The following is a 25,404-nucleotide window of genomic DNA, read 5'->3' on the forward strand; positions in this document are numbered from 1 at the left end:
TACTTGGTAGCTAGCTAATGGCTAGCGCTTAGCTAGCTAGCTTAGCTTGCAAAAGTTGGCTATTATAACTAGCTAACTAATGATTCGATTGATATCTTAAAGACCTATTTTTAGATGAAGACGTTGCTGTCTTTAAATACCAATATACATGTCAATATGGTAGCGTCACTGTTCAGTAACGTTAGCTTGTTTATTAGCTAGCACAACAACTAAGGTAGCAACTATTTGAGTTGACATCTTTTGCGGATTGGGATACCTTTTTTTCCCTACTCATGGTTTTGAAAGAAGCTGCATTGAGAAGAGGATGCATCAACACCCTGGAAAGATTTTTGTGGTGCACTAAGACTTTTTTTTATTGATAAATATATTTATCGTCTTCAAGCTTGATAAGGTAAGAAAATGCATCTATTGTTCTCAAACGCCAACTCATTCATTCTTTGTAACAATTGGATCTTTCATTACTTTATACTAGGAGCTCTCTCTTTCTAGAAGCAATCAGTTACCAGGCAAAAAGACAGATGGAAGCTTTCAAACGGAGGAAAGCGAAATATGTGTGCACCAAATCAAGACTTCTTGCATGCATTACCTTGATGTAACTCAAATATAATTAATTTTGGAAAAATAATATAAATAGCCATATTAGGCATAACTCAATTTTATGTTGCTTTTCTTCCACACAAGCCTTATACACCCAAATCAGTAATAAGTGACAGCTAGTAGACATCTGGCTCTTCATCATGATGTCCGAATGCAGATTGAAGATCGTAATTAGTTAATTCGTTTGAATCAATTGTGTTGAGGCTTGGCTGGAGAAAAATCTGGTATAGGAACGATTTAGCCACACATTTAAGATTTAGTAGGCCTAAGTCCTACTTTATGCTAGCTACATTGTTTGTCTATATAGAATTTATACAAGGCAGAAACATTGTTTCCTTGCTGAAAAATATATAGAATATCTGTTTTAGTTAGAAGAAAAGCAACATCAAGGCAACTTTGTTACAGCTCAACCAGTTTTTCCAAAGCCTAACCCACCCATTAGCTGGTGAGTCTACCTCTTAAGATGCACAAATATTAAATGTTTAGGTACTAGGTTTAGGTTTTCTATCTTCATTTTGTTTTTGTTTTTTGTTCTCTGATTGTTCCAGTGCATGCATTCAACAAGCTTTGGATGAAGGACTCCAAAGTTCACTCAAAAAATGCAATGGTTCTGACCTGGGTTTGATTTTGTTTTTTTAATTGTTTATTCTATTTTAAACCCATTGGTTGAAAGTTCATTGCTCAGGTATATACTGTCCTAAGGCTAACATCCCTATAGTGTTCACGTTTCTCTCATGTTTTTTTATTTTTTTATTTTACCAGGCAAGTCAGTTCTTATTTTCAATGACGGCCTAGGAACAGTGGGTTAACTGCCTGTTCAGGGGCAGAACGACAGATTTGCACCTTGTCAGCTCGAGGGTTTGAACTTGCAACCTTCCGGTTACTAGTCCAACGCTTTAACCACTAGGCTACCCTGCCTCCCCATGTAAATTTTGTAGCAATGTGAAAGCATTAAATAAACAATTTATTTGGGAAATATTCAGTCTTTGCTCTTTTTTTCATTAGCATGCTGATGATTTCAAGGTTAATATTGTAACACTTGGCATTATGTTTTAATTGTAGGATAGATAAGAATTTGATTGGATTTATTTGTATATGTTAAGACATTCAATACATGTTGTTTAGTTTACTCTATGAAAAACAAGTTCATTTTAAGCTATGTGTGATTGGTTTTATGTAAATATGTTGAATTTATTATGGATTTATTATGGATAAATGAATAAACAATATCCCCATTTTAAATAGAATTGTAACTAGGTAAACTTATACTTTGTTTTATAAGTGATTGACAATATGAGTTCATAAGAAGGGATTGTGTGACAGGACAAGGAGTAATAAAAACTTAATGAACACCATTCCAACTAGGCAGAAACAAATGGGTTGGGGACTGTGTAAACACATAAGGTCGTTAGCCTATGGTTGACCCAACTGAAACTTAGCTCTGGGGTTTTTAGATAAGGCAGTGAGTGCATTCCTAGGTTTTCTGTTAATTATAACTGTCAGTTCAGTGGTGATCGATAATGTTGAGGGCTCAAAAGTTATCTGGGAGTGTGTTAGTAAGTTAGAATTAACTTTTCACCTTACTTTGTCCCGGTCGAGAGGAGGGGATTCTGTTAAAGCAGTGAAATGACGTCATGATCTGTATATAAACTGCTGCACGTGATTAAGTGGCAGCGCGCTCCGAGAATAAATTCTATTACCTATTATTTAAAGACTGGTCTGCGTCTATTTTATGCAAACAAGAAATCTTGCAAATTCTCATAAAATAGATGAAGGGCACATTGGCATAATTAAATTATAGTAACAAAATAAGACATTTCAATGTGAAGTAATCAAAAACCTCATCTAATTTGCATATTCAGAATGAGTTTGAAACAAATTTGCAACAAACCGTGTTCTCCACAAGTTTCCCAGAATTGTTTGCCAGATGTTCACGTCGTCGCAAATTTGGCACAACAGTTTAGTGAAAATATTATTGCCACAACTGTTTGCCAGAAGCCTGTTTTTTTCTGTAAGGGCATGCAGCAGGTAAAGAGAGATGAATAGATACCAGAACCAGTTCAAACAGGATTATTCAGTTGAAATTAATTGAAATGAAGTCGACTCAAACTTTGACCCATAAAGAATTGAGGTGAAGTTAACTCAAACTTTGACCAATAACTCTGATTATGTAAGCTACCTCCTGTGCCTGCTCCTCCTGTGCCTGTCCTGTCTCCTCCTGCTCCTGTCACAGTGCCATTTCCTCCTGCTCTTGTGCCAGGGCCAGGTGTAGGTCCTGCACCTCCTAAGTAAAAATAGAAATAAGTCATCCTCAACATCCTCGTCATCATTAGACCGGATAACAAAGGATGGACCCTCATTGTATTTATCAGGTTTGCTTCCGGCTCCACTAGGCACACCTGCAAAACAGATAAACCATAAGCTCTGTCCCTTCCTAGACTCTATCCCTAACAGTACCAACTTGACCTTACCTCCAGCACCTGTCCCAGCTCCGGTCCCAGCCCCTGCACCTCCAGCTGCCCCAGCACCAAGGGCCCCTCCTGCCCCACCTGGTCCTAGAAAAATAAACATAAAGGCAGTTCATATGTCTGCATCTTTCCATCTGAGAGATGATGGGAAATGCAGCAGCAAGGTATAGTAGTGGTAATGGGTGCCGGTTTAGCTCTGGGAACGGCTTCACTTGAATGCAACAGTGCAGTATTCTGGAAAACAAAACCCATTCTCACCGTATTTGTCTGCCTTAAATCCAGATCCAGTACCATAGCCTGCAGATCCCAACCAAACACGCAGAGACCAGTGTCAAGACATCAGAACATACTGATACAATACACATACTCATGGGTCTTTCTATGTACATTTCATGTACTTACCAACTTGTCTTCTATGTAAAGTAAAGGTCAGTGAAATTACCCAAACTAACCCATCTATATCCTCTCCACCCTCTCACGCTCTCCTCACACTTTCCCCTTTTCCCCCAGGGAGAATCGCTGTACCCTCCTGGAAGCCCACCTGGCACCCCTCCTGATCCTGCTCCGCCCCCGGGTCCAAAGCCACCGGGTCCGGGTCCAAAGCCACCTGGTCCGGGTCCAAAGCCACCTGGTCCGGGTCCAAAGCCACCTGGTCCGGCTCCAAAGCCACCTGGTCCGGCTCCAAAGCCACCTGGTCTGGCTCCATAGCCACCTTTGTATACAGAGTGTGTTAATATAGGGATGTGATGATATTGTATCATCTGTTTAGCTAGAATGTGGTGTTGCAGTGTGATTATATGTACAATTTTCAGCTGTTACTTAAATTGTGGTAGTGCAATAAGTAGCTTTGAGATGCAAAGTATACATTGGTGCTAAATAATAGGCAATATTTTCTCACCTGGTCCATAGCCACCTGGTACCCCTCCGACTATGGAAGTAAGAGGTAATCCCCAGATCAAAGTTAGACATTTTCTGGACATTGATTCAACTTTATATTCCCTTAAAGGGATAGTTCACCCAAATTACAAAATACCATATTGGTTTCCTTGGACAATGTACGACCAGACTGACAAGACAAATAAACTCACATCCTTGTCCAGCTCCTCCAAGGGCCCCACCGGACCCACCAGCAACTTGTCCATATTTAGCAGCTTTTGATCCGGCTCCATATCCTGTAGAATCATAGCGACTCTTTTCACTACAGAATGTTGAACTCAAAACCAACAGAAAAAAACTGCCCAACCAATGCCATTTAGTAGGAAGCTTGAAGCCCAACAAACAATGTTTTCCCTGGAATACATAACAAGGATTCCCAATCAAATAATCCCCCCAAGTCCAACTATTATTAGTTGCCTTTATTTAACCAGGTAAATCATTAAGAACATATTCTCAACAAACAAGGAACGCTGCTTTGTAAATAGCCCCCATATCCCAACCTGTCCTAGGGAACCGCTGGCTCTGCTATTGACTAACCTCTTCCAGGTCCATATCCGGCCCCAGGTAGTCCTCCTGCTCTTGCCCTAGCTTCATAGCCTCCTCCAAGGACTCCTCCTGCTCCCTGACCGTACCCAGCTCCAGGCCCTGTTCCTGCTCCATACCCTGCACCAGGCCCAGCTCCAGTCCCGTATCCACCCCCAGGCACTCTTCCTCCTGCTCCTGCTTCTCCTGCTCCTAAGGCACCTCCTGCCCCTGGTCCGTAGCCTCCTCCTGGCAGACCTCCCGGGGCACCGAATCGCCCACCAAGGCCTCCACCCGGAGCTCCTCCACCTCCTCCTGGACCTGGCAGGACAACACGGGAAGGGTCAAAGGTTAGGGTTAGACAACATACATATGGCAGCCATATTGTTTTGTTTCAAGGATTTTAACACAAATACTCTCCACAAAGATAAAATAATGATTACCGTATTTCAGAGACTTAGCCCCAGCAGGATATCCTGTGAGACAGAGCACATGATGGGAGACATTTTAATGATGGGAGACACTTCGTTGGTCCTATACCAGGCAGTGTCAGAGGAAGGCCCTAAAAATGGTTGAAGAGTCCAGCTACCCAAGTCATAGACTGTTCTCTCTGCTACCGCACGACAAGCGGTACCGATGCACCAAATCTGGAACCAACATTACTCTGAACAGCTTCTAGCCAAAAGACTGCTAAATAGTTAACCAATTAGCTACCCGGACTATCTGCATTCCCCCTGTGCTAGCACTAACTCTCATCACATGCAGCTGCTGCTGCTTATTATCTATCCTGTTGCCTCGTCACTTTACCTCTACCTGTACAGTGCCTTGCAAAATTATTGTTGTAGCTGAATCATAATTAGTTAGGTAACATTGATAAATAAGATGTTTTATTTACTTTATACTTGTCATTAGCATGTCTTCTTTTGGACTATACTGTTGGCAGTTGCATTTTCCTCTCCTCTAGGGAAAAGTCACTTGGGGCCCAGAGAGGGGAGAGGTCAGGCTTGTCTTTTACATGTCTGGTAATAGGCAGAATATCAGAAAGGGATAAGTCAGGTTTGAACATTGTCTGTGAATGTCTGTAATAAGTCACTCCCTCTCTTTTCCCATTGGGGGTGGAGTATGGCAGTGTCTGGAACCATTGTATGTCCCCTCTGATGTTGCCCTTCTCTTGACCTAGTATATAACCTGGAGGCTCACTCTCCTCCGTGAGCTTGTCCAGGAGGGGGTGTATTTGAGATGGGGGTATCTAGAATTGACAATTGATATATGCCATTGGATGAGGTAATGTTTTGGTAATATGAAGTACCAAGAACCAAACTGAACGATAATTTATAGTTAATGCTATCTGGCTATGGGATACTCCTCTTTCAAGTAAAAGGCCCTTTGTGAAGTTCCTAAGATCTGTGGTTCGTCATTGTGAGTTGAGAGGGATGTATCTTGGCTATAAAATATGAAGTATTCTTTTGTAAGCACTCTCAGAATTCATTTATAGACACTGAATTGATCTGAGAGTCACAGGGCTATGGTGAAGGTCATATTATTAAAATATTAAGTTTAAGTACAACTCTGACTGGTGTGTGGTTTGTAACTCTCCTCATTTAGTAATACAGGAAATTACCACGACAGTATTCATCCCCCTTGGTGTTTTTCCTATTTTGTTGCATTACAACATGTAATTTAAATTAATTTTTATTTGGATTTCATGTAATGGACATACACAAAATATTCCAAATTGGTGAAGTGAAAAAAATGACTTGTGCAAGGAAAGAAACCTGAAAATTGGTGCATGCATATGTATTCACCCCCTTTGCTATGAAGCCCCTAAATAAGATCTGGTGCAACCAATTACCTTCAGAAGTCACATAATTAGTTAAATAAAGTCCACCTGTCTGCAATCTAAGTGTCACATGATATCAGTATATATACACCTGTTCTAAAAGGCCCCAGAGTCTGCAACAGCAATAAGCAAGGGGCACCACCAAGCAATCGGCACCATGAAGACCAAGTAGCTCTCCAAACCGATCAGGGACAAAGTTGTGGAGAAGTACAGATCAGGGTTGAGTTATAAAAAAATATCCGGAACTTTGAACAACCCACGGAGCAACATTAAATCCATTATTAAAAATGGAAAGAATATGGCACCACAACAAACCTGCCAAGATGGGGCCACCCACCAAAACTCACAGACCAGACAAGGAGGGCATTAATCAGAGACGCAACAAAGAGACTAAAGATATCCCTGAAGGAGCTCCACAATGGAGATTGGAGAATCTGTCCATAGGACCACTTAAGCCGTACACTCCACAGAACTGGGCTTTACGAAAGAGTGGCGATAAAAAAGCCATTGCTTAAAGAAAAAAATAAGCAAACACATTTGGTGTTCGCCAAACGGCATGTGGGAGACTCCCCAAACATATGGAAGCAGGTGCTCTGGTCAGATGAGACTAAAATTGAGCTTTTTGGCCATCAAGGAAAACGCTATGTCTGGCGCAAACCCAACACCTCTCATCACTCCGAGAACACATCCCCACAGTGAAGCATGGTGGTGGCAGCATTTTCGTCCACAGGGACAGGGAAACTGGTCAGAATTGAAGGAATGATGGATGGTGCCAAATACAGGGATATTCTTGAGGGAAACCTGCTTCAGTCTTCCAGAGATTTGAGACTGGGACAGAGGTTCACCTTCCAGCTGGACAATGACCATAAGCATACTGCTAAAGCAACACTCAAGTGGTTTAAGGTGAAACATTTAAATGTCTTGGAATGGCCTCGTCAAAGCCCAGACCTCAATCCAATTGAGAATCTGTGGTATGACTTAAAGATTACTGTACACCAGCGGAGCCCATCCAATTTTAAAGGAGCTGGAGCAGTCTTGCCTTGAAGAATGAGCAAAAATCCCAGTGGCTGGGTGTGCCAAGCTTATAGAGACATACCCCAAGAGACTTGTAGCTGTAATTGCTGCAAAAGGTGGCTCTACAAAGTATTAACTTAGGGGGGTGAATAGGTATGCACGCTCAAGTTCATTTTTTTGTCTTATTTCTTATTTGTTTCATAATAATAAAAACTTTGAATCTTCAAAGTGGTTGACATGTTGTGTAAATCAAATGATACAACCCCCCCCCCCCCCCAAAAATATATATTTTAATTCCAGGTTGTAAGGCGACAAAATAGGAAAAATGCCAATGGGGGTGAATACTTTCGCAAGCCACTGTATGTACATGTAAATCCAACATTGTTATCAGGAACTATTCCAAAAGTTAGAAAAACAGCTTATGTGCTGCCACTCCATAAGGCAGGGATAGTCGTGAACTTGATCATTATCGTCCCATCTCCAGGCTTCCATGTCTCGCTAAGATTTTCAAATATTTGGTAAATAATCAACTTCACTATTGTATATCTGTGAATGGTATTTTGAATATAAATCCATCTGGATTTAGGCCAGGGCACTGCACTATCACAAAAAGCACATTAGTTGTTAATGATATTGTCAATGCTTTTTCTAAAATGAAATGTGCTGCTTTGTTTGTGGACCTGTCAAAAGCTTTTGATACTGTTGATCATGCTATGAATAAATTGTCCTAGATTGGCCTGGGCTCTGATGCCTGCCCATGGTTTCATGATTAACTCAGTGACAGAAATCAGGCCATCTTGATTGATGAGGTTAAATCCAAATGTCTTGAACATAAAGGTGTTCCGCAGAAGTAGATACCAGGAGCTGTTCTTTTCAAAAATGTTATGAATGCCATTGGTCAATCTGTAAAAAAATGTTAACATTTCATCAATATGCTGTATATACTACTATGTACGCAATTTCCCCGACTGCTGACCTGGCTGTGACAAGGCTACAGTTAGATTTTATAGCTGTACAGGAAGCCCCTACTGATTTTAAAACTTGTGCTTAATACGGGCAAACTAAATAAATGCTGTTTTGAAGTTCTCCTAAAATTGTCTCTGCTGGATTACATCCTTATTCATCATCGGATGGTTCTATAAATCAAACAAGTCCCTGCATACAAATACCTTGGTGTGTTGATTGACAGTGATTTAACATTAAAAAAGACATATGAATGAGAAGCTAAGATTAAAAGTGGGCTTTTTTTTACAGAAATAGATCTTGCATCTCTCTAGTCAGTAGGAAGCAGATTGTGCTGTCAACCTTTCTAGCTGTTCTTGATTATGGTGATACTATTTATGAAAGTGCAGCTGTCACTACTCTTAAACCCTTTGATGTACCCTTCATTTTATCACAGTAGACAGTTGTATTACTGTATGATCACTGCATTCTTTACCAAAGGTTGGCTGGACGGTTAAAGGTGAAAGTCACGTACAGTAGATCACATCATTACGCTCTTTTTGTTTATAAAGCCCTGCTCAACAAGCTTCCAACTTACCTATCTCTACTGTTACGATTTATAACTACAAGTTATCAACCCCGTTCACAGGGTTAAATAACTTGCAATAAATAACTTATTATTTTTCTGTTTTTCTCTCTGCATTATTGGTAAGGGCCTGTAATTAAGCATTTCATTTTTAGCCTACACCTGTTTACGAAGAATGTGACAAATCATATTAGATTTCTTGACCCACTGGTTTAATGTACCTCCAACACCAGCACCAGGACCGTAACCAGCACCACTACCAGGTAAACCACCTCCGGGTCTGTATCCACCACCAGGCACTCCACCAGCACCAAGCCCAGCTCCAGGCCCTGCTCCCTGGCCAAGTCCAGTCCCAGCACCCACTCCTGGTCCATAACCACCACTGGTTCCACGGCCAGGTCCAAATCCAGCTCCAGGACCATAACCACCAGGGACACCTCCACCACCACCAAGCCCAGATCCAGGCACTCCACCCTGGCCTACTCCAGTCCCTGCTCCCCCTCCTGGTACTCCTCCCAGGCTGGCTGCCTGTCCTCCTCCTGGGGTCCCAAGGACACCACTTAGCATACCTGTCAGTGGAGACATTGATTTACCTCTCTATTAAAGCATTATACCAGCTGGTACAGTATGCATACAAATAAATATTTAAAAACTGAACTTTCAACTTTACAAAAGACAAGGATATTGGATTTACTCACCATATTTACGAGCTTTGGCATTTGCATCATATCCTGTAAAGGAGCACATTTATGAATTAAATACACATCCTGTTTTCTCTTTTACAGATTATTCTTGTCACTGAACAGGAATACGATTATGCCTCCAGCTCCAGTTCCTTGTCCTTCCCCAGCTTCACCTGGTTCTTTGACTGAATGTCTATTTAATGTGTATATTTATGTTTATCTATACTTGTCTATTGATACACTTATTTTGTATGGTGCAGGGCTCATTTGTAAAAGAGACTTCAGTATCAATATAACTTCCCTGTTGAAATGAAGTTAAATAAATATATTTACCTCGAACCCCTGCACATCGACTTGGTAATGGTACCCCGTCTATATAGCCAAGTTATTGTTACTCATTGTGTATTTATTTCTTGTGTTATTGTTTTTCTACTTTTTCTCTCTGCATTATTGGGAAGGGCCAATTAAGCATTTCATTGTTAGCCAACACCTGTTTACGAAGAACGTGACAAATCATATTAGATTTTTTGACCCACTGGTTTAATGTACCTCCAACACCAGCACCAGGTCCGTAACCAGCACCACTACCAGGTAAACCACCTCCGGGTCTGTGTCCACCACCAGGCACTCCACCAACTCCTCCACCTGGTCCATAGCCAGCTCCACCATGTCCTTCCCCGGCACCACCTGGTCCAACCCCTCCACCTGTTCCATAACTTCCAGCACTACCTGGTCCATAGCCACCAGGTCCAGCTCCAGCTGGTCCATAGCCAGCCCCACCTGGTCCATAACTGGCCCCACCTGGTCCAACTCCACCTCTAGGACTGAAGCTACCGCCAGGCCTGTAACCGCCTCCTGGTTCCCCTCCAGCCCCACCAGGCAGTCTTCCGGTTCCAATCCCAGATGCAGGCACTCCCTGGCTGAGCCCACCACCAGCTCCAGTGCCTGCTCCACCCTGACCTGGAGAAAGGGAGGCCATGGTCTTGTAAGAAGAGTGCTTATACCTCAACAATTAGAGGACTAGTGTTGGGGAGTAGTGAACTACATGTAGTTCAACTAGTAATTTAACTGCATTTTGCAGTAGCTTGGTGGTAGTTCAACTAAATTCAAGTCTAGGTATTGTTTTCAGAAGTTAATAACTTTTTTTTGCCATGCAGTGGTGTACCCAACTACACACTATTATATATATAAACTGTATATATATATATTATACAGTTGAAGTTGGAAGTTTACAAAGTCGGTTGGGACATCTACTTTGTGCATGACATAAGTAATTTTTCCAGCAATTGTTTACAGACATATTATTTCACTTATAATTCACTATATCACAATTCCAGTGTGTCAGAAGTTTACATACACTAAATTGACTGTGCCTATAAACAGCCTGGAAAACTCCAGAAAATTATGTCATGGCTTTTCTGATAGGATAATTGACATATTTTGAGTCAATTGGAGGTGTACCTGTGGATGTATTTCAGGCCTACCTTCACACTCAGTGCCTCTTTGCTTGACGTCATGCGAAAATAAAAAGAAATCAGCCAAGACCTCAGAAAAAATAATTGTAGACCTCCACAAGTTTGGTTCATTTTTGGGAGCAATTTCCAAATGCCTGAAGGTACCCCGTTCATCTGTACAAACAATAGTTTGCAAGTATAAACACCCTGGGACCACGCAGCCCTCATACCACTCAGGAAGGAGACGCATTCTGTCTCCTAGAGATGAACGTACTTTGGTGAGAAAAGAGCAAATCAATCCCAGAACAACAGCAAAGGACCTTGTTAAGATGCTGAAGGAGACAAGTATAAAAGTATCTATATCCACAGTAAAACGAGTTCTATATCGACATAAGCCACTGCTCCAAAACCACCATAAAAAAGCCAGACTACGGTTTACAACTGCAAATGGGGACAAAGATCGTATTTTTTGGAGAAATGTCCTCTGGTCTGATGAAACAAAAATAGAACCATTTGGCCTTAATAACCATCCTTATGTTTGGAGGAAAAAGCGGGATGCTTGCAAGCCGGAGAACACCATCCCAACCGTGAAGCACGGTGGTGGCAGCATCATGTCGTGGGGGTGCTTAGTTGCAGGAGGGACTGGGGCACTTCACAAAATAGATGTCATCATGAGGTTGTCACAACTTCTACCGAAGTTGGCTCCCCTGCCTCGTCGTCACCGTCCTATTAGCCGCTACCGATCCTTTTGTTGTTTGTCTGTTTGTTTTGTCTTATTAGTTTCACCTGTGTTCTGTTGTATGGCTTAATGAGCTTCCCTATTTAAAGTATGTGTACCCGTCCTTGTTTTGTGCGGGATTGTCTTTATGTTACATGTGTGCGTTTTAGGTAGAGATGGTTATATTTTCTGGACTTGGCACCCTGTGTTTTTGGGTAGTCACTTTGTTGTCCGCGCCCTGTGTTATTGGGCTTGCCATTTTTGTGTGCCGTATTAAAGAGCACTTTTCTCTCTACGCCTCTGATTCCTTCACCCACCTAGTCCCGCGTGACAGAGGTAGGAAAATTATGTGGATATATTGAAGCAACATCTCAAGACATCAGTCAGGAAGTTAAAGCTTGGTCTCAAATGGGTCAAATGGGTCTTCCAAATGGACATTGACACCAAGAATACTAAAGGTTGTGGCAAAATGGCTTAAGGACAACGAAGTCAATGAATTGGAGTGGCCATCACAAAGACCTGACCTCAATCCTACAGAAAATTTGTGTGCCGAACTGGAAAAGCGTGTGTGAGCAAGGAAGCCTACAAGCCTGACTCAGTTACACCAGTTCTGTAAGGAGGAATGGGCCAGAATTCACCCAACTTATTGTGGCAAGCTTGTGGACGGCTACCCGAAACGTTTGACCCAAGTTAAACAATTTAAAGGCAATGCGCCAAAATACTAATTGAGTGTATGTAAACTTCTGACCCACTGGGAATGTGATGAAAGAAATAAAAGCTGAAATAAATATTTCTCTCTACTATTATTCTGACATTTCACATTCTTAAAATAAAGTGGTGATCCTAACTGACCTTAGGTAGGGAATTTTTCCTAGGATTAAATGTCAGGAATTGTGAAAAACTGAGTTTAAATGTATTTGGCTAAGGTGTATGTAAATTTCCAACTTCAACTGTATATATAATAATACAAGTAGTTATAATAATAATATGGGTAAGTTTGCGTTTAATAGGCTAAATTACCCATTCTGACTCCAGAGTGATCTATTCTTGCAATTTGTAGTCTGACATTTCAGATTTAGATATTATCATTTTTCCCAAAGTAGTTTGGATGTCGTGAACTACTTTTCCAAAGTAATTTTAACTAAGTAAACTATACGTTTCTTAAGGGTAGCTTTAGTGTAGCTTAACGTCTTCCAGTGTGAAGTAATTGGTAGCTTGGTACACTATATTTTCCGAGTAGTTTACCCAAAACTGAATAGGATGCAGACAGTTACCTTAAATAAATCATAGTTATTGCTCTTGGTTTTGAAGCAAACTCTCACCATATTTGGCTGCCTTAGATCCAGCTCCTGTAAAATAGAGCGATGCAAGAAACTAAAATTAGCATTGGCATCAGATTAAATAACTTATCCTTCAAAAAATAAGAATATTTAAGTGAACTCCTTTTGTATTTCAAACGCCAAATGCGTAGCCATGCAGAGTGTAGGATGGGAGGGAGGAAGCCAGATGGAGGGACCTGCTGGGTGGTAGGAGTGAGTGTACACAGATCTAGCACATTCTACACGTGAATGATATGTAAGATATCATGTGGAAAGATAGGAGAATGCCCCCACACACTGTTTAGATGCTCTTAGAGTTAGTTGAGGACCAGATTCAATGTTTAGGTCAATATGGTTAAAATTTTGCAACATCAAAACAGCTAGGAGTATTTAAAAACTTGGCAACAAGTATTCTCCTTTCTTTTCCTTTATGTCTCTAACTCACCTCCGGGGTAGGCACCGCCTACACCTAGGCCAGCCCCTGGGTACCGCCCTCCACCTGGGTAACCCCCTGGGTATCCATACCCACCTGAGCCAGGGACTCCCCCTGCCCCAGGTACGCCTCCTGGTCCGGCTCCGCCCCCGTAACCAGGTACGCCTCCGAATCCAGGTATGCCTCCTGCTCCACCTCCGTAACCAGGTACACCACCAGCTCCAACTCCATAACCAGGGACCCCATCTGCTCCAGGTACGCCGCTAGATACTCCTCCTGCTCCGGCCATGCCCCCTTGACGAAGTACACCTCCAGCTCCAACTCCATTACCAGGGACCCCACCTGCTCCAGGTACACTGCTAGGTACTCCTCCTGCTCCCGACATGCCCCCTTGACGAAGTACACCTCCAGCTCCAGCTGGCCAGGGTTAGACAATTCTCATATTTGACTCCAATTCACACTGAACCCCCAAAAACATAGCCACCTGAGCCTCTCCACACCAAACACCTGAATCCCCCCCAGACCACAAACACCTGAATCATTCAATACCTGGGTAATAAAACCTGTTATGTCACCAAACGTACACTTACCATCTTCCTAAGGACTAGTTCATATAGTCTTACCGTAAACCTACCAACTACCACCTTCCTAAAGGATTAATTATTAATTCAGTCTTACCATATTTAGCAGCAAGCTTGGCACGGGAATTAGCTGATTTGCCTCCAGCCCCTAAAAATGGAAGAGAAGAAGAGGACAAAGAGGAGTAATGAAATATGAAAAGGAAGAGAAATAGCAGGATAATAGATATGGATTGTGGATTGTTGTAGTAGTTTTATAGTGTCCCAACCTGGTCTCAGAACATTTTGTACGTAAATACGGGACACTCAATTTATACTGAACAAAATGTCAAGTGTTGGTCCCATGTTCCATGAGCTGAAATAAAATCTCAGAAATGTTTCATTTGCACAAAAAGCTAATTTCTGTCAAATTTGTTTACATCCCGGTTAGTGATCCTTTGCCAAGATAATTCCATCCACCTGACAGGTGTGGCACATAAAGGAGCTGATTAAACAGCATGATCATTACATTGGTGACCTTGTGCTGGGGACAATAGAAGGCCACTAAAATGTATAGTTTAGTCACAACACAATGCCACCAATGTCACAAATGTTGAGGAAGCATGCAATTGGCATGCTGACTGCAAGAATATCCACCAGAGCATTTGCCAGATAATTTAATGTTAATTTCTCTACCATAAGCCACCTCTAACATAATTTTACAGAATTTGGCAGTACGTCCAACCGGCCTCACAAATGCAGACTACGTGTAACCACACCAGCCCAGGATCTCCACATCCAGCATCTTCACCTGTGGCATTGTCTAAGACCAGCCACCCAACTGAGTATTTCTGTCTGTAATAAAGCTGTTTTGTAGGGAAAACCCATTCTGATTGGCTGGGCCTGGCTGCCTAGTGAGTGGGCCTGGCTCCCATGGCTGCGCCCCTGCCCAGTCATGTGAAATCCATAGATTAGGGCCTAATGAATTTATTTAAATCAACTGATTTCTTTATATGAACTGTAACTCTGTAAAATCGTTGGAATTGTTCAAATGTTGCATTTACTATGGTATGTATTAATTTGCTGTTGTCCATCACCTATTTTGTATGATATGTTTCGAATTGCAATTCGTAATACACTGCTCAAAAAAATAAAGGGAACACTAAAATAACACATCCTAGATCTTTTTTCTTTACATAGTTGAATGTGCTGACAACAAAATCACACAAAAATGATCAATGGAAATTTATCAACCCATGGAGGTCTGGATTTGGAGTCACACTCAAAATTAAAGTGGAAAACCACACTACAGGTTGATCCAACTTTGATGTAATGTCCTTAAAACAAGTCAAAATGAGGCTCAGTAGTGTGTGTGGCCTCCACATCCTGTATGACCTCCCTACAACGCCTGGGCATGCTCCTGATGAGGTGGCGGATGGTCTCCTGAGGGATCTCCTCTCAGACCTGGACTAAAGCATCCGCCAACTCCTGGACAGTCTGTGGTGCAACGTGGCGTTGGTGGATGGAGCGAGACATGATGTGCTCAATTGGATTCAGGTCTGGGGAATGGGCAGGCCAGTCCATAGCATCAATGCCTTCCTCTTGCAAGAACTGCTGACACACTCCAGCCACATGAGGTCTTGCATTAGGAGGAACCCAGGGCCAACCGCACCAGCATATGGTCTCACAAGGGGTCTGAGGATCTCATCTCGTTACCTAATGGCAGTCAGGCTACCTCTGGCGAGCACATGGAGGGCTGTGCGGCCCCCCAAAGAAATGCCACCGCCAAACCGGTCATGCTGGAGGATGTTGCAGGCAGCAGAATGTTCTCCACGGCATCTCCAGACTGTCACGTCTGTCACATGTGCTCAGTGTGAACCTGCTTTCATCGATGAAGAGCACAGGGCGCCAGTGGCGAATTTGCCAATCTTGGTGTTCTCTGGCAAATGAAAAACATCCTGCACGGTGTTGGGCTGTAAGCACAACCCCCACCTGTGGACGTCGGGCCCTCATACCACCCTCATGGAGTCTGTTTCTGACAGTTTGAGCAGACACATGCACATTTGTGGCCTGCTGGAGGTCATTTTGTAGGTCTCTGGCTGTGCTCCTCCTGCTTGCACAAAGGCAGCGGTAGCGGTCCTGCTGCTGGGTTGTTGCCCTCCTACGGCCTCCTCCACGTCTCATGATGTACTGGCCTGTCTCCTGGTAGCGCCTCCATGCTCTGGACACTACGCTGACAGACACAACAAACCTTTTTGCCACAGCTCGCATTGATGTCCCATCCTGGATGAGCTGCACTACCTGAACCACTTGTGTGGGTTGTAGACTCCGTCTCATGCTAGCCTAGTGGTTAGAGCGTTGGTCTTGTAACCGGAGGGTTGCAAGTTCAAACACCCGAGCTGACAAGGTACAAATCGGTTGTTCTGCCCCTGAACAGGCAGTTAACCCACTGTTCCTAGGCCATTGAAAATAAGAATTTGTTCTTAACTGACTTGCCTAGTTAAATAAAGGTAAACCACTAGAGTGAAAGCACCGCCAGCATTCAAAAGTGACCAAAACATCAGCCAGGAAGCATGGGAACTGAGAAGTGTACTGTAGTCCCCACCTGCAGAACCACTCCATTATTGGGGGTGTCTTGCTAATTGCCTATAATTTCCACCTGTTGTCTATTCCATTTGCACAACAGCATGTGAAATTTATTGTCAATCAGTGTTGCTTCCTAAGTGGACAGTTTGATTTCACGGAAGTGTGATTGACTTGGAGTTACATTGTGTTGTTTAAGTGTTCCCTTTATTTTTTTGAGCAGTGTATATATTAAGAATCCGCAATTGTACAATATCTTACACATTTCTAAAACATACTTTAAGTTACGAATTTGATAAACTCATGATATGTTTTGAATTCTAGCTAGGTGATAGGTGGCTAACATTAGCTAGCTGGCTAACATTAACTAGGCTAGGGGTTAGGGTAAAGTTTAGGAGTTAGGTTAAAGGGTTAGGGTTAGCTAAAAGGGTTAGCTAACATGCTAAATATTTGAAAACTTGCTAATTAGCTAAAATGCTAAAGTTGTCCGTAACGAGATTCGAACTTGCAAACATTTGGGTCGATAGACGTTCGCGTTATATGCCCACCCTTTCACTCCGACCAATCACGCTACTTTCATTAAGTCTCATACAAAACATAACATATCATACAAATTTGAGTGTCCCGAATTTATGTTTACTATGTCTAGTTTATGAGACCAGGCTGAGTGTCCAGTACCTCCAGATTTAGGTGATATGAGGGGATATCCACGGAACACTCCATTTAAACTGCCTCGGCCACCTGAGGAGAAAAATATACACTATGTACAATGTATTTATTTCTATATTAATGTATATGTAACTGCCAAAATAAAAGAAACGCCAACATAAAGTGTCTTAATAGGGTGTTGGGCCACTACGAGCTGCCAGAACAGCTTCAATGCATCTTGGATTTGAATCTACAAGTGTCTGAATTCTATTAGAGGGATGTGACCATTCTTTCACAAGAAATTCCATAATTTTATGTTTTGTTGATGGTGGTTGAAAACGCTGTGTCAGGTGCCGTTCCAGAATCATCCCCATATGTGCTCAATTGGGTTGAGATCTGGTAACTGAGACACACACACACTTATGCTCCTTAGAGACTCCTCTTTCAAAATCTCTTCTTCTTGCCATGGTAGACAAAATAATGGGCAACTGGGAATTTTTATAAATGATCTTACGCATGATGGGATGTTAATTGCTTAATTAGCTCAGGAATCACACCTGTGTGGAAGCACATGCTTTCAATATACTTTGTGTCCCTCATTTACTCAGTGTTTCCTTTATTTTGCCAGTTACCTGTATATTAATGCACAAGGTGAGTGTTTATATAGAGTACATACAGTGAGCAACAAAAGTATTGTACTCCAGCACTTTTGATTTGAAATGATACAATGATTTTAAGGTTCAGACTGTCAATCTTAATTTGAGGGTATTTTCATCCATAGCAGGTGGAACATTTAGAAATTACAGCACTTTTTGTACAAAGTCCCTGCATTTTAGGGGACGGAAACTATGGGGACAAATTCACTTATATGTGTATTAAAGTAGTAAAAAATTAAGTATTTGGTCCCATATTCATAGCACGCAACATCAAGTTTGTGACTTTACAAATTTGTTGGACGCATTTGCTGTTTGCTTTGGTTGCGTTTCAGATATTTTGTGCCCAAAAGTTTGTGTACAAATTAATGGTAAATAATGTATAGTGAGAAGGTTAGACACACAAATATCATATCCCCAAGACATGCTAACATCTCACCATTACAATAACAAGAGAGATTAGCATTTTATATTGCTGGGGGGGGGGTATGAAATTGTGCATCTGTAACTTTCTCACTCATCATTATTCACAATTCATCAGGACTATCCGTAATCAAGTGACTCCATAATGACAATACATTATTTACCATCAATTTCTGTTGGGCAGAAAATAATCTGAAACAACTAAAACAAACAGCAAATGTATCAAACAAAAACTAAAAGTTATTACTACTTTTATACACATATACAATGCATTTGGAAAATATTCAGACCCCTTGACTTTTTCCACATTTTGTTACATTATAGCCTTATTCTAAAATTGATTAAATAGTTTCTCCCCATCATCAATCTACACACAATACCACATAATGACAAGCAAAAACAGGTTTTTAGAAATGTTTGCAAATTTATTTAAATAAAAGCCTTAAATATTCACATTTACATAAGCAATCAGACCTTTTACTCAGTACTTTATTGAAGCAGCTATGGCAACGATTACAGCCTCGAGTCTTCTTGGGTATGACGCTACAAGCTTGGCACACCTGTATTTGGGGAGTTTCTCCCATTCAACTCTGCAGATCCTCTCAAGCTCTGTCAGGTTGGTTAGGGAGAGTTGCTGCACGGCTATTTCCAGGTCTCTTCAGAGATGTTCGATCGGGTTCAAGTCTGGGCTGTGGCTGGGCAACTCAATGACATTCAGAGACTTGTCCCGAAGCCACTCCTGCATTGTCTTGGCTGTGTGCTTAGGATCGTTGTCCTGTTGGAAGGTGAACCTTTGCCCCAATCTGAGGTCCTGAGCACTCTGGAGCAGGTTTTCATCAAGGATCTCTCCATACTTTGCTCCATTCATCTTTCCCTCGATCCTGACGAGTCTCCCAGTCCCTGCCGCTGAAAGACATCCCATAGCATGATGCTGCCATCACCATGCATCATCATAGGGATGGTGCCAGGTTTCCCCCAGATGTGACACTTGGCATCCATGCCAAAGAGTTCAATCTTGGTTTCATCAGAACAGAGGAGCTTGTTTCTTATGGTCTGAGAGTCCTTTAGGTGCCTTTTGGCAAACTCCAAGTGGGTTGTCATGTGCCTTTTACTGAGGAGTGACTTCCATCTGGCCACTCTATCATAAAGGCCTGATTGGTGGAGTGCTGCAGATATGGCCGTTCTTCTGGAAGGATCTCCCATCTCCACAGAGGAACTCTGGAGCTCAGTCAGAGTGACCATCTGGTTCTTGATCACCTCCCTGACCAAGGCCCTTCTCCCCCGGTTGCTCAGTTTGGCCGGGTGGCCAGCTCCAGAAAGAGTCTTGGTGGTTCCAAACTTCTTCCATTTAGGAATGATGGAGGCCAATGTGGTCTTGGGGACCTTCAATGCTGCAGACATTTTTTGTTACCCATCTCCAGATCTGCCTTGACACAATCCTGTCTCGGCGCTCTATAGATAATTCCTTCAACCTCATGGCATGGTTTTTGCTCTGACATGCACTGTCAACTGTGGGACCTTATATATACAGGTGTGTGCCTTTCCAAATCATGTCCAATCAATTGAATTTACCACAAATGGACTCCAATACAGTTGTAGAAACATCCCAAGGATGATCAATGGCAACAGGATGCGCATGAGCTCAATTTCGAGTATCATGGCAAATGGTCTGAATACTTATGTAAATAATGTATTTCTGTTTTTGATTTTTAATCAATTATTTTTTTCGCTTTGTCATTATGGTGTGTTGTGTGCAGATTGATGAGGACATTTTTTTTTGCGTAATCCATTTTCGAATCAGGCTTTAAGGTAGCAAAAATTGGAAAAAGATAAGAGGTCCGAATACTTTCCAAATGCACTGCAAGTGAATTTGTCCCAATAATTTTGGTCCCCTAAAATATGGGGAGGGCGATGTACAAAAAGTACTGTTATTTATAAACATTTCACCTGATATGGATGAAAATACCCTCAAATTAAAGCTGACAGTCTGCCCTGACAGTCTGCCCTTTAAGAGGTTGACCTCCTATCATTTCAAGTGTTGAAGTACAGAGCCGAAACAACAACAAAAATGTCACTGTTTCAATACTTGGAGCTCACTGTATATTCACGTCTTATAAAATCAATTATAACACTGTTGTCCCTCTCTGTTTGATAAACCCTTACCTCCAGCTCCAGTGCCAGCTCCAACTCCACCCTGGCCCAGCACACCTGCCCCTGTAGGAAAGACGAGACCAAGGTCAACAGGGTGCAGAATTAGGGGTCAAAGGTCAGTAGTTCAACAGGTGGATGACAGACTCACCTGTCTGGGGAGCAAGTCCGGATCCAGTGGCAACACCTGGTAGAACCCCACGCCCTCCGAAACCTAAACACAATAATGGAGGAGAAATGAGAGAGCACCAAAGCAAAGTTTTGCAAAAGCAGACATGTAAAGTATTGTAATGCATCTCAGCTCATCTAATCTCACAACATATCAACCAAATCAGAACATCTTGGCAGACCTACCTTGACTAGGCACTATTCCACCTTGATAAAGTCCAGGTACTCCAACACCTGTGTTGATAAAGTAAGGAATATATGACAAAACAAAACTACTGTGTTTTGAAATAAAACTACTACCTTTACATCTGTACTGCAGTAAGATATAGAGTTGGCCTCTGGGACTTGTAGTTTACCTGGCACTTGTTTGTTGGCCTTCCAACCGCTCTTCTCTCTAGCTCCACCCCCAGGGACTCCAGTCTGTGGAAGTACTGGTGCTGCAACAATATACATCATTCATCTTAATGAGGTGTATTGTACTGCATATCTTCTTCCTTCATTTCCCACTTAGTCTAATATATATACTTTACACAATGAAATAGTGTTCAGTCTCTCTCTGTTTTTTTTGCATGTTCTCTGTGGATGTCATAGTTCTCGGGTTTGATAAACCCTTACTAACCTCCAGCTGGTACTGCTGCGCCACCAGGCCCAAAACCACCAAGGCCAACTCCACCTGCGCCACTAGGTCCAGTTCCTGCGCCACCAGGACCATATCCACCTGTGCCACTAGGTCCCGTTCCTGCGCCACCAGGCCCAGTTCCTGCGCCACCAGGCCCAGTTCCTGCGCCACCAGGCCCATGTCCACCTACGCCACCAGGCCCATGTCCACCTACGCCACCAGGCCCATGTCCACCTGCGCCACCAGGCCCATGTCCACCTGCGCCACCAGGCCCATATCCACCAGCACCACCAGGCCCATATCCATCTCCTCCTAGTGTGCTTCCTGCTCCTAATGCAAATGAAAAAGTGTGAGAGAAATGCACAGAACAATCAGGCAATAGTAATAAAAACTCTGTATACCTATGACATATGGCTCTGGTCATTCCACCCCTAGCCCCATCCTCCCGGAGCCTGTACCTGTTTTGGGAGGTTTCTGGCCTGCCCCCGCCCCTCCAGCTCCAGGGTACAGACCACCAGCAGCACCACCGTAGCCTCCTCCAGGTCTGTATCCATCTCCTTGGCCGGCTCCAAGACCTTGGCCTGCTCCAAGTCCTCCAGCCCCCTGACCTGTACCTCTGGATCCCAGTCCCCCAGCTCCGAGGCCTCCATACCCTGATGGGAACACAGTATAGACATGATGTTTTGATGTGTTACATGAATCCAACACATGACGGCATCATTAAATTGTGGCCTCACCCTGCTCCGAGGGCTCCATACCCTGATGGGTACACAGGAGGAATTATGTTTTATATGAATCCAACACATGATGGCATCCTTGCATTGTGGACACATTTTTCTGAGGTTAATGCAAAATACATTTTAAATAACACTCCAAAATAGAACACTGAGATTAATGTTCTAAAAACACACTGAGTATATAAGGGTTTAGTGCTTGAATTAAATCCAAGCCCGGCTCCAAGCCCTGGAGTACGAAGCACTGCCCTCCTTTGGCCAGCTACATTACAGCATGCAGTCTAATTCCCAGGTGTATGACACCACATCAGTGTTTCTGAACTGGTTTTACCCCGGTACCCAAATTGAACCAGGTTGTCTCAGTTTCAACCCAATACTCGCATTGCAATTTAAAAAATTAAAAAATCGACAAGCTACAATCTGGAAAACATTTTTCATTGTTATATTTTAAAGTATTTCAAATAGTGTTTGAACCCAGGTCTGTGGCACACTTTCTATCTCATGGTCTAAAGCAGGGGTCTCAAGAAGCTCGCAGCCCACCTATGAGTAGCTCACCAAACAATTCCGAAAGTATATGCATTTTTTTATGTAATCCATCGTAAACTGTCTTAAACAAATCACACAAGTATCTGACACTGCAAGCTCCCAGCTACTGTCTAATCAACGCAACATTGAGGTTATCCCACCCCTGGTTAGCCACTATTGGCTTAAAAAGCCAAACCTATGAAAATATCTGCCAATTAATTTCCAGCAATATTGCCTGTCTGTCTGTATGGTGTGCGCATTTGTCTATCACTCCGTGTGTAGCCAGTTGATGTGATAACCATCTTGTGGGTTGACAGAAATACATTCCCCAAAACCTTCTCAATTAAATGTTAACTGCAAAGTCAACTCAGTCTCAGTGCATTTTGTATTATTCTGGACATAAATTCGAGACACTCCATTTAGTATGATAATTATAATTATAAAACCAGGAAAAATAAAACTGCTAAAACATAATTTTGGAAAAAAAATCTAATTTTATAGGGCCCCCCTTAAAGTTGTTTTTTAACCATTATTTTACCAGGTTTATTGACAGAAAACGTAGTGCATTACTTTCTCTTATACACTAAGGACCTGAGGAAGAGTTGCATGGGAGAGGAGAAGAATGTGCCTATTTAAAAGCTAGAAAAAAATTAACTCACAACATTTCATTTTTTTAAGTAGCTCTCATGCTAGAAAAGGTTGGAGACCTCTTGTCTAAAGGGTGGAACATCTAACTAAAGGTTCCACAAAGCCGGGTCATAAGCATCGAGAACTGCTCCTCGGATAACATCATCAACATTCCTCATTCTATATAAGCTGTGTGTGTGCCTTTGTGTACGTGCATGTGCGTGTATGTGTGTGTACGTGCATGTGCGTGTATGTGTGTGTGTGCATGTTCGGTGTGCATACAATCCAAATAACAACCCCAGGCTTCAGTTGTGTCTGAGGAAATGAAATGATGGATAACTTGATCCATTTCCTGCTTTCACTTATGCAGGAAAATACAATTAAAGCATGTGATGTATCAGAAATTGTGTAATGGAATATAATCGACCTAAAGTATTGTCATATAATTCTAAAAAAAGTTAGACATTTTCTGTATAAACAGACTATAAATGTCTCAGATTTTATTTCTTGGAAAGCTGTGTTATTATATGATATATACATGTATATATCATATGATATACACTCAACGGCCAGTTAATTGTGTACGCCACCCAGTTCACAAAAATGTATCACTCCTACAGACAGTGGCCGTGGCTTGCTATGTAAAGCAGGCAGGCATTCAGTTACTCTTTGATTGAACATTAGAATGAACGCGGTATGATTATAGGTGCAAGGCATGTAGGAACCAATATCTCATAAACAGCCACCCTCCTGGGCTTTTCACGCAAGACAGTGTCTAGGATTTTCCGAGAATGGTGCAACAAACAAAAAAAATCCAATCAGCGGCAAGCCTATGGGCAAAAACAGATTGTTAATGAGTCAAAGGAGAATGGCAAGTATCGTGCTAGGTAACAGACGGACCACAAACAGACAAATAACGGCGCACAGTGGTGTGTAGAACACACAACTCGTCAGTCCTTGTCACGGATGGGCTATTGCAGCAGACGACCACACCGGGTCCCATTCCTATCAGCTAAAAACAAGAAGAAGTGGCTCCAGTGGGCACGCCATCACCAACACTGGAAAATTAAGGAGTGGAAAAACATTGCCTGGTCTGATGAATCCCATTTTCTGTTGCTTCATGCTTATGGCAGGTTCAGGATTTGGCGTAAGCAGCATCAGTCCATGGACTCATCCTGCCTGGTGTCAACGGTACAGGCTGGCAGCGGTGGTGTACTGGTGTAGAGAATGTTTTCCTGGCACACTTTGGGTCCCTTGATACCAATTGAGCAACGATTGAATGCCACAGTGTATCTGAACATTGCTGCTAACCAAACCCAATTGACCATCTTTGAGATGAGATGGAATGGACTGTTCACAGAATGAATGTAGCGCTGTCAAATCTACAGCATGGACCAACATCCCTGTGGAACTTTTCCAACACCTTGTAAAATCCATGCCCCGAAGAATTCAGACTGTTCTGTAGGCAATGGGTGTACCTAATAAACTGACCATGGAGTGTATATGTATATGAGATATCATATTTGATTATATGAGGAGTACTTGTTTAACAACTCTAAGTCCTACAGATGTAGGTTCTTAATTTGAGACCGCTTGCTATAGCAGGAAAATAATCCTGCCGCAACAGGATATTTGAATTATTATGTGAATTATAATTATTATACCTTTTTGTAGGGGTCGATACATTTTCCATTAGGGCAAAACAAGTCTGAAATTTCAAAGTTGAAATTACAAACTTTAGAAGCCTTTTTAAAACGCAAATACACTAGAAGTTTGCATTTCCTCCTGTGCAGGAAACTTATCAGCAAAAAAATAGTGAGCAAATTAAGATCCTACAGTACATCTGTATCATCAACTGATTTCAGCCAGTGCATGGCTGTGGATTGACTGCATTGCTTGAATGGAATGTTGGCAGTTCATTTGAAAAATTAATGGAATCATTCCTCTAAAACTGTGGCTACCTAGCTAACACACATACAATGCAGATACATTATTAACATTCATTGTTTTACACAATATCTTATCTCAGCACTGGCAAACCATGGTTGACAAACTCCCTGACCAACATGGTTGACCTTTGGACCATCATAAGAAGGTCCATTCTAATAATCGAATTCCTAATTCTATGGATGCTAGTGCATAAAGATGGTAACATGGCTTTGGCTTTACTCCATTACAGCAGTCACAGACTTTGTCATCATTAATAG

General features: G+C 42.2%; 1 protein-coding gene across 1 annotated transcript in view; it reads right to left on the minus strand.

Annotated features, from left to right (window-relative positions):
* The window catches only part of LOC135514660 (fibroin heavy chain-like), a 64,540-nt gene that overhangs the window by 26,358 nt on the left and 12,778 nt on the right, over positions 1–25,404 (minus strand). Inside the window, exons 8-28 of the mRNA XM_064938151.1 lie at positions 21,770–21,964; positions 21,312–21,641; positions 21,049–21,129; positions 20,879–20,926; positions 20,676–20,738; positions 20,540–20,590; positions 17,331–17,393; positions 14,191–14,241; positions 13,525–13,929; positions 13,083–13,109; positions 10,138–10,548; positions 9,604–9,636; positions 9,127–9,474; positions 4,967–4,999; positions 4,539–4,844; positions 4,154–4,237; positions 3,964–3,993; positions 3,607–3,777; positions 3,324–3,362; positions 3,069–3,152; positions 2,777–2,881 (exon numbers count right to left, since the gene is read on the minus strand). Of these exons, the coding sequence (XP_064794223.1) occupies positions 2,777–2,881; positions 3,069–3,152; positions 3,324–3,362; positions 3,607–3,777; positions 3,964–3,993; positions 4,154–4,237; positions 4,539–4,844; positions 4,967–4,999; positions 9,127–9,474; positions 9,604–9,636; positions 10,138–10,548; positions 13,083–13,109; positions 13,525–13,929; positions 14,191–14,241; positions 17,331–17,393; positions 20,540–20,590; positions 20,676–20,738; positions 20,879–20,926; positions 21,049–21,129; positions 21,312–21,641; positions 21,770–21,964 (2,958 nt within the window). The remainder of the gene's footprint in view (positions 1–2,776; positions 2,882–3,068; positions 3,153–3,323; positions 3,363–3,606; positions 3,778–3,963; positions 3,994–4,153; positions 4,238–4,538; positions 4,845–4,966; positions 5,000–9,126; positions 9,475–9,603; positions 9,637–10,137; positions 10,549–13,082; positions 13,110–13,524; positions 13,930–14,190; positions 14,242–17,330; positions 17,394–20,539; positions 20,591–20,675; positions 20,739–20,878; positions 20,927–21,048; positions 21,130–21,311; positions 21,642–21,769; positions 21,965–25,404) is intronic.

This window comes from Oncorhynchus masou, chromosome 26 (genome assembly GCF_036934945.1).
Source record: "Oncorhynchus masou masou isolate Uvic2021 chromosome 26, UVic_Omas_1.1, whole genome shotgun sequence".
In the NCBI taxonomy this organism is placed as follows: domain Eukaryota; kingdom Metazoa; phylum Chordata; class Actinopteri; order Salmoniformes; family Salmonidae; genus Oncorhynchus; species Oncorhynchus masou.